Source organism: Lactuca sativa, chromosome 3 (assembly GCF_002870075.4).
Source record: "Lactuca sativa cultivar Salinas chromosome 3, Lsat_Salinas_v11, whole genome shotgun sequence".
Classification (NCBI taxonomy): Eukaryota; Viridiplantae; Streptophyta; class Magnoliopsida; order Asterales; family Asteraceae; genus Lactuca; species Lactuca sativa.
In genome coordinates, this window is record NC_056625.2 from 191,685,082 (window position 1) to 191,694,940 (window position 9,859).

The 9,859-nt window shown below is 37.1% G+C and overlaps 1 protein-coding gene across 3 annotated transcripts; it reads left to right on the plus strand.

Annotated features, from left to right (window-relative positions):
* The first annotated feature begins 7,041 nt into the window (after positions 1 to 7,041).
* LOC111904299 (THO complex subunit 3) lies at positions 7,042 to 9,859 on the plus strand. 3 transcript variants are annotated; one of them, XM_023900071.3, is made up of 12 exons: positions 7,042 to 7,198; positions 7,390 to 7,518; positions 7,666 to 7,761; positions 7,852 to 7,981; positions 8,053 to 8,144; positions 8,321 to 8,389; positions 8,480 to 8,537; positions 8,610 to 8,709; positions 9,062 to 9,148; positions 9,282 to 9,360; positions 9,441 to 9,573; positions 9,650 to 9,859. In XM_023900071.3, the coding sequence occupies exons 2-12, from the start codon at positions 7,456 to 7,458 to the stop codon at positions 9,682 to 9,684; spliced, it is 942 nt and encodes a 313-aa protein (XP_023755839.1). In that variant the 5' UTR covers positions 7,042 to 7,198; positions 7,390 to 7,455; the 3' UTR covers positions 9,685 to 9,859. The 3 variants fall into 3 exon arrangements, with proteins under 3 accessions (XP_023755839.1, XP_023755840.1, XP_042754636.1); XM_023900072.2 differs by having other exon boundaries at positions 7,051 to 7,198; positions 7,427 to 7,518; XM_042898702.2 differs by lacking the exon at positions 8,321 to 8,389 and having other exon boundaries at positions 7,074 to 7,518.

Consider the following 9,859-nt stretch of genomic DNA (forward strand, 5'->3'; position numbering starts at 1 on the left):
AAAGTCTGGCAAAAACCGACATCAGATAAAGAAGTTATGAATTTTCAAAGAAATTCCTTAAACACGATGAGTTTAATATCAATAATAAAAAAAACTAATTTCGGAATCTGCCGACGGAGTCTAAATGAAAGTTGTAGAGCGTAGTCTCACCTACGCGTGGATATAAAGACCATCGAAAACGGAGTTCGTATGAAGAAGATATGAATTTTTGAAGTTTATTAAATAAATTATATATTTATTTAAATCAAAATTCGGACCTTATCCGAAGAGGAGTCAGCGTCCTCATCCGAGGTACGCGCTGCGTACCCCTGTACGCCCTGCGTAGCCGAGAGACATGGCCTCGGAACGTCCACGTCGCCCTATCCGAGGCTTCCGACCCATCCGACCCGCCCGTCCGACCCGCTGTCCCATTCGACCCGCCTCCCCACCGACCCGTCCCATCCGAAGCCGAGGCAGTCGAGGCTTCGGTCATGCATGACGTACGCATACGCGCTGCGTACGAGCGTACGCCCTGCGTACCGAGGCGGTTCAGCCTTCCTATAAATAGAATGCGAGGGCTTCCGAGAAAAATGCTCATTTCTCTCCTCTCTCTCACAATCTTGCCTCGTTTTCCGTGCCCGTTCAAACCCGAAGCTCTGGTCTTTTTGCTCAAGTCCTGAGGGTCGATTTTACTCCCGAGATTCCTGAGAATCCCGAGGAAAATCCGTTTCCCGAGACGAAACTTTGTCCGGTTTTCCATCTCGCTATCTTCAAACTATCAAGTGAGTTCATATCCCCTTCGAACACTCTTTAAATACATTTTAAATGCTTTTATACTCTTTTAGGGGAGGAATACAAGTAAACATACCGTTATTATCGTGTATTTCATAAAAATCTCATTTACTCGTTTCTATCAAATGAGTCACTTGTGATTTAGTTCTATTATGCGAAAACTCTTGTTATACTTTGCATGCAATAGATTTATACAAAGTATTTAGTAACACCAAAATATCTTTCGTTGTTAAACCGTTTCATATATTCTAAAAACTTGTGATTTATGTTGGTCAAACATTGTGAAAAAGGATAAACTTTGCATACAAAACTATCACTTTAATACAGACTTAGTTGAGAATCCATGAGACGTGTATATCTTCAAACACTGCCTTTTAGATAAAAGGTATCGCTACAAGTCCTGTCTATAACCAGAGTCTCCCGTTCGGAGAACGTGTCAAATGTGTATAGATCTATACGGGAAGTCATGATCCCGCACCCTGGCTGTTAGCTACAGTCCGTCTTTTGGGGTGACAGTTTGTCATAACGCTACGACGCCTGAAGAACGTCGCTACAGGCATATTATGTTCAGTATGGTTATAAAACTCATCGGATATACAACTACTATAGTACTTCTGAATAATGAATAAGTAGTTACTACGGTTATTCATTATCTAACAAGCTGAAAACTTCTAATAGGTTTATTATATAAATCTATGTTTAAAACTTTTCTAAAGCATGTGGATTGCTTCAAAATGTTAGCCTTGAACATTAAACAAACAACTATTAGAAAAATAAGGGATTTTCTTGTTTCAACTATCTACGTTTTTCAATACCAATATTCTCATGCATTTCACACTTTTATAAGGAAATATGGGATTTTCTTGGAAGATATACACTCGCTTTTGGAATGGCATTCAATGTTTCTAAATCACTTATGAACTCACCAACTTAATTGTTGACACTTTTTCTTTGAAATAACTTGTATTCTCAGGGAATCGTTAAGCAGGTTTGGAAATCAACTTTTGGTGAATACCGCGCTGGCATTATTTACTTCTTTTGAAAGATGTTTATGCATTTATCTTTTGAACGTGTAATGAATACAACGATGTAAACATTTTTAAAACCTTTATATATGGTGGTGTGTACTTTCCTTTCTATAAACTGTTATGATATTGAATATGACGTCCTCCGCCCCCGAACGTTTCCGCCGTTCTGGTTTGGGGGTGTGACAAACGGTGTTTTACTTCTCCACGCCCTCATCCATGGAAATTCTGTCGGCATGCGTATATAAAACTGGGTTGCCTCTGGGAATGTGTCCAAAATCCATATCTATGAAAAAAATGTAAGTATCATGCTATTATACTATAAAAGTCATAATACACACTTATTATATAATACAAACCGAAGTTCAAAGTTTTTATAGTATAAAAAACTAAACAATGATAACTATTTAAATGCATTAGAAAGTAATCTTAAACGGAAGCATAAAACCGGAAATTGTATACTTGTGTACTTTCTTGGATTCGGGATTGGCCTGCTTGAATAGTCTAAACTCTTTTATTTTCTTAAACATTCCACGCATCAAACGCGAATTATAAGTCTAGAAATACGTATCCCATGCAAACCTGCAATTTTCAATTTATTTATTATAATTATTATTATTGCATTGCATTTATACACAATCTTTAAATGTAATACCTATTCCAATCATCTATATTATCAACAAGCTTGTATACTGCTGAGGGAATGCCTGTTTTAACGTCCCGTCCGTGGAGACCCTTCAACACAAAAACAAGCTGGATAAGCATCACATCATCTTCATCTTGTAGTGCCAAATAATTCGGGGACATAATCAAGTCTTCTAGATCTTTTAGCCGCAAACGTGCATCAGAAATATCTGGGAACAACCGAGCACGAAGATTTGAATTTGACCGACCTTTTTCGTCATGGAGTAAATCCACATAAGGACCAACTTTTAAACCACAAATGAGAATATATTCAGTTTCACCAAAATCCAACTGCATCCCCTCTATATCAAAAAGAAACCTCCCCATTTCAAATATTTGTTGCCACCTTAGTTCGTGCAACATCATCATATCACAAGTAATGTCACACCCCAAAACAGAGAACGGCGGAAACATTCTAGGGCGGAGGACGTCATGTAAAGTATCACAACAATGCAAAGTAGTAAACAAGCAACAACATCATCCATCGCATTAATAGTATAATTTTAAATACATGTGTGTTCTTTCATAGTATAAAACAACATAATGAATAATCAAAATAAAATATGAGTCTTGATTGCTCCGTCTTCACAAAACCTGGTCGCCGTACCTGTCTAATTGTGACCTGAGAATACAAGTTATTTTGAAAGCGAGTATCAACAATGAAGCTGGTGAATTCATAAGTATTTAAGTGTCTTTGATTTGTAAAACTGTAAAGAAAAGACTTGTAAATGTTTGAAGAAAAGTTTGTATAAGTATGAACGCCCTAGAAAATCCCATATTTCCTACTAGTATAAAAAGTAGTCTTATACCAAGACTCGACTGTTTTGAAAGTAGCCTTCTACCAAGACCCGACTGTTTTGAAAGTAGCCTTCTACCAAGACCCGACTGTTTTGAAAGTAGCCTTCTACCAAGACCCGACTATTTTGAATACTTGTTTCTTGTAAAAACGTGTAATTTTCCCAAGTGTAACTATCATTATCAAAATATAGTTTGTGCATTAATGTTTAAGTGAAACAATCACCAAATAAATGTAAAAGGGTAAATTAATGTAGTAGTGTAGTATTGTATAAAGTGACTACTATTGTACTAATTGCCTTAATTGAGTATTAAGGTATAATGTGATGGCTAGATCCCATACTAGACGTTCCCCTGTCAAGAGATTCTGGGAACCAAACACGACCCCTGCAATGTTTGCAAGCCGTGAACATCCACATTATGATTATATGATCATGTATACCCAATATAACTATCACCTTTTGTTTAAAACAATGTGCTAGTGATTCATTGGTATAGTTAGATCCTGTAATTGTTCCATGCTATAGCACCTTGTTATGTTTGTTCTGTTATCGTGTATTGTATCTTCCTCCCTGTTTCTCTTTATTGTGTGTTCTCTTATGTTATCGTGTATTGTATCTATGAAATAGTATCTATGTAATAGTATCTATTCATATAGTATGTATTGTATTAGTATAGACTCATGAATGAACTGACTCTTGTGCGATTCCTTGTACGTGGAATGGTAAGTAGTATCTCCTAACTATACCTATTATAGTTACTAGTAATGTACGTGTATAACCGAAGTATGCCTTTGCTACCCAAAGGTACTGAACTAACTGATGTAACTTTTATGTCTATATATGTATACATGATATATAACTAATATTTAGACGACACTCGGACGAATAACCGATGCCCTAAGGCCACATCCCAACAAGGAAAAGGACATAAAGCGAGTTAGCCGTCCTAAGTCCTTTAAACATTACTTATATAACCATACATATATAGGCATGCATTTGACAATATAAAAGTATAAAAAAAGTTTTGTAAAACCTTTGAAAAGTTTAAGAACTAAGAAATGATGACTTGATGTCAGTTTGTAAAATGATTTGGAAGCAGTTTGTTTGATAAGACAGTTTTAAGTATAAGAAAAACCATTTGTTTGAAGCACATTTGTAACAGAGTTGAAAGGAAACATACAATATGTAAGACAGTTTGATAAAGAGTTCTAACAGGTAAAAACGTTTGAGAAAGTCATTTGAAGTAATATGTTTGGTAAAACAGTTAAAAGTGTAGTAAATCCATTTGTATGCTAGTTATTAATCACATGTGATTGATATAATAACTAGCATGATTCAACTTGTTACTCCCCCCATAAAAGCATTTATAAACATTTAAAAATATTTAAAGGTTAATTAAGGGGTATGAAGTCACCTGCAGTGAGTGGATCGTATGGAAGTGTCGGACAAGTGCTTGGTGTCAAGTGAAGACTTAAACACACACAATGATCCTAATAACATATAAAGGCATATGTATATATACAATTAGTGATTATAACACTAATTAGACAAGTATAAACATCCTTATGTGAGGAAAACACTTTGGTCAAAGTGTTAGGAGGCCATTGGGTTGCAACAAAGGATTGCAAGGCATTGTAAGTGAGTTTATGGTCAATGGATCATACTTAATGGAGTTTACGGACAAGGGGAGTTTACTCCTGGCCGTAAACTCTCTAACGGGTCTCCATTTGAGGTGTAAAGGCAAGGTGTCTTAAGTGGTTAAGTGCTCCAAGGCTTAAACAAGAGGCTAGGTGAGTTTAAGGTCCAGAAATGACCTTAACTTGAGTTTACGGCCTGGGGACCACTTCCCCTTGAGTTTACGGCTGTAAACTCATCGTGTGAAGTACCAATTCGTTGCTTAAGGTTCCTAGTTCAATGGTGGTTGGTTCTAGACTAAGTTCCAAGGCTTGGTAAGGGACTAAGGTGCAATTTGCCCCACTTATAGGGTTTTACGGCCCGAGAACATGTCTTGGCCGTAAACTCCTTTGATCTTGAGTTTCTTTGTGAATTCTAAGCTCTAAACATGTTAAACCTAGTGTAAAACGAGTTAGAACAAGAGTACTTATGATCTAGGAACTTGAATGGTCGGTTTTGGCCAAGAACACTAGTGTGTGTTCTTGGTGAAACTTGAAGATCTACACAAATGGAATGATTTCACAGATGAAATCATGTAAGATCACTAGTTCATGTAAGATATCAACTAGTTAGGGTAAGAAACTTACGAGTTTTGAAGATCGGTGACGAAGATCGGGATGATACTTGAGAGGATTTCAGCCAAGGGAAAGAAAGGAATGAACAAATGGCCTAGACTTCATCATATAGGAGGAGTTTACGACCCACATGGAGTTTACGACCGTAAACTCCCTTGTGGTGGCCGTGAACTCCTTATCAAGGGTTTTCAGACTTGTTCTTTGAGCTATAACTTCAACAGATAAACCCCGACACTTATCCCTTAAGTGTGCAAAGCTTAGAACGTTCAAACAGACTCCAAATCGTGCTAAATGATAGCAGGAATGAGTTTGACTTTCAATGAAGTGTTAGACTGAACAGGATGGAAAATTTCGAGTTGTCACAAGTAAGGGATCACCATGTGGGATATGCATTCCTAAGAATATTTCAAATGACGAAGCTTTGAATAATAGTCATTGTAACTGTGTTAGGCGCGTAAAATAGTCTTTAATGATAGTCCCCACCACGCCTTTCAAAGTTAAATCCGCTTTTTGATTGAGATCTCCGTGCTACACAACACAAAATTTTATTTCATTTAAAACGTTACTAATTGAAAATAAAAAACAAGGTTCCAAAATTACTTTTCTAATTCGGTTTATGAAATAAATAGAAACATACTTTTTATATATATATAACTATATACATAAAAGAAAAGGGCAGAAAAGCAGAAAAAAGATTGTGGAAAAACCATTTTTAATGTCATTCCGCAGAGGCTAGAGGTCATTCCGCGGAGGCCTCTATGCGGAGTGACCTTCACCTCCGCGGAGACCAAGCTTTCTTCGATTATATCATTCCGCGGAGGTAACACATCACTCCGCGGAGCATCCTCTGCAGACTGACGTAACCCTCCGCAGAATGGATCATCCCAAAAAACGAATAATGTGATTTCTAATTCTAAAAAATCTAAATATGTATACATATTCCATGTAATAATTTGGGTTTTCCTCAAATTTGAATCATATACGACATTAATAATAAGATGAGAATGTGAGAAATACTCAGGAATCGAATCCATCGGCCAAAACATCGGGGAATTTGCCCTTCATCAGTGCCAAATTTGAAGTGGTATATACTCGATTTCGCCGGAATAGGTCGTCGTTTGACGTCATTTGAGGGGGTATTTCGGTGGATTTGAAATCGTCACCAGAAAACGAAGTCGATCAACACCGATGCGGAGTGACGAAGACAACCAGGGGACCAAAAGAGGAGGCGTTTTTCTCAAAGAGGATGGGTTGAAATTACGAAATTACCCCTCTATGCGGAGGTTTCGTGGTTCCGCGGAGGTCCGCAGAGGGTCCTCTGCGTAATGCATATCTATAGCTGGAAAAGTCAATTTTAATGACTAAATTTTAAAATTGCCCTCTTATTTTTTTATCTATTGGCGATATTTTGCCTTCTCAAAAACCCATTGAACCGGTTACATTGAACCATTTAATATCCGGTTGAACCGGTGCCACTGGACTTGGATTTCTGATTTCACTCAACCTATTTCAGTTAGCCCATGGACTTTATTCGATCATGTAACCTGATTCAAGATTTCAGCGTTATGCCATTCGGCCATTCCCCACACTGATTTCTCTCAATTCGATTTCTCCAAAACTACTCGCTAACAGTCTCCAAAAATCGGTAGTACTCTTCCACGATTTCTCAAAGGTAATCGACTTCAGCTTCATCCTGGTTTTTCTCTATCATTTCGAGGAAGAGATTCTCTGTGGCTAACTTCTCATCTTGTTCTGTTGAACCTATAAAATCAATAACAATCTGAGGAAACGTTTTTTAATCGAGAGACTGTAATTTTACCAGTTATCGATCCCTTTTTCTCTTCTTCAAATTCTCTGATACAGTGACTCACTTCAAAGCATAAAGTCTGAAACACAACAGGGAGAGGGAGAGGGAGAGGCAATCAGGCAATGGCAGAAACAATACCCTTCAAAAACCTCCACAGTAGGGAATATCAGGGCCACAAGAAGAAGGTCCAATCCCAATCTCCCTCTTCCTTATCCTCGCTAAACCCTAATTATTTCAGCTGCTGTAAACCCTAGCTTTATGCCCATGATTGTTGTATCCATTTTAAAAAAAAATTAGGGTATAAATTGATTCGATTCATAATTCCGATACAGGTACATTCAGTCGCTTGGAATTGCATTGGCACAAAGCTTGCATCGGGCTCTGTGGATCAAACAGCTCGGGTATGGCATATCGAGCCCCATGGCCACGTAAGTTTCCTTCTTCATTTCGTCTCTTGAGTCTTGTTACTCTATTCAAACACCCAATTAGTATTATTTACCTACTCTGTTGTGTTGCAGAGCAAGGTTAAGGATCTTGAACTAAAGGGGCATACAGATAGTGTAGATCAGTTATGTTGGGATCCTAAACACGCCGACTTGATTGCCACTGCTTCAGGCGACAAGACTGTTCGTCTATGGGATGTCCGCAGTAAGTTGAAATACAAAATAATTAAAAAATTAAAAAAAAAAATCTTTATTGATCTACATGCGAATAAACAGGTGGAAAATGTTCACAGCAAGCAGAACTCAGTGGGGAGAACATTAACATTACCTATAAACCAGATGGGACTCATGTAGCAGTTGGGAACCGGGTACATTCTCCTTTCCTTTTTTTTTTTCATTTACCAAAATTTTCTTTAACAACATTTAGGAAGCTTATGTTAATTCCACTTTATTATATATATATATATATATATATATATATATATATATATATATATATATATATATATATATATATATATATATATATATATATGTTAAATAGGATGATGAACTGACAATACTAGATGTTCGAAAATTCAAACCCATCCATAAACGCAAATTCAACTATGAGGCAAGTATACTCTTATTTGTGGGTTTGAAATTGAAATGGAGTGAAGTTGATTAGATTTGTTGAAATAATAATTAATTTTGTTTTTGTCAGGTAAATGAGATTGCATGGAACATGAGTGGGGACATGTTCTTCTTGACTACTGGAAATGGTGAGAATAGTTGACTTGTTGACTTTGTTGTTTTTAATTAGATTTAATTTTGTGTGTGGGTGTGGTGATCAGGTACTGTTGAAGTACTGGGATACCCATCGCTTCAAGCGGTTGACACCTTGACAGCTCATACTGCTGGTTGTTATTGCATTGCTATTGACCCCTTGGGAAGGTCTCGTCAATTCTTTCCTATTAGAGCAAATTACTGAAATCGTCCTTATGGTTTGCTCAAAATTACATGTTTGGTCCCTATGGTTTGATTTCGTTGCGTTTTTCGTTCCTATGGTTTGGTCAAAATTGCACGTTTGGTCCCTAATTTTATGTATGTAAGGGACGAAAAACACAATAAAATCAAACCACAAGGATGATCCGAGTGCAAAAGAATAGTTAGGGACCAAATGTGAAATTCTGACCAAACCATAAGGACGATTTCAGTAATTTACTCTTCCTATTACTATTATTTTCTGTTGACTAAAAGGATTTGAATTTGGATTTGGATTTGGGTTTGGGTTTGGGTTTGACAGATATTTTGCTGTTGGAAGTGCGGATTCGTTGGTGAGTCTGTGGGATATCTCGGAAATGCTTTGTGTGCGTACATTCACAAAGCTCGAGTGAGTGAGAGTCAGTCAGTCAGTGTGTCTTTTATTTTCTTCTTTTACATGGATGGTGATTATGTTAAGTTATGTGGTTAGGATGAGCAATAATTCTTATATTATTTTTTTTTAAAAAAAAAATGGGTGTCAGATGGCCAGTGCGGACCATAAGCTTCAACCACACGGGGGAATATATCGCTTCCGCTAGTGAAGACTTGTTCATTGACATAGTATGTGGATATCCCCCTCCCTTGTTATATTTATGTATGTATGTATGTATGTATGTATGAATGGAAACACTATACTACAGTCGAATGTAGAAAGTGGGAGGTCAGTTCACCAAATCCCGTGTCGGGCAGCAATGAACAGCGTGGAGTGGAATCCAAAATACAATTTGCTTGCGTATGCTGGTGATGACAAAAACAAGTATCAGGCGGATGAAGGTAACCAAGTAGTAAACTTGTATTTGTAAAAGTAGTAGTAATAGTAATAGTAATTAATAAAATCTTATGGATGCAGGTGTTTTTCGGATATTTGGCTTTGAGAGCGCATAACTTAACTAATTCCCTCGAATCTAGGGTGTAGTTGGATCTCCTCATCTTCTCTTTTTCAATATTAATAGGAAAGAATGAATGAATGAATGTTTCCAACCTCATATCACATCTGTTTAAAAATGGATATTGTAAGTTGATTTTGGTGGATCATCATCAATCAGGTCCTTTGGTCAAA

Coding starts and splice junctions, on each gene's coding strand:
- LOC111904299 (XM_023900071.3), top strand. CDS start 7,456: ATGGCAGAAACAATACCCTTCAAAAACCTCCACAGTAGGGAATATCAG. Junction 8,710..9,061: donor GCTATTGACCCCTTGGGAAG/GTCTCGTCAATT, acceptor TGGGTTTGACAG/ATATTTTGCTGTTGGAAGTG. Junction 9,149..9,281: donor CGTACATTCACAAAGCTCGA/GTGAGTGAGAGT, acceptor AATGGGTGTCAG/ATGGCCAGTGCGGACCATAA.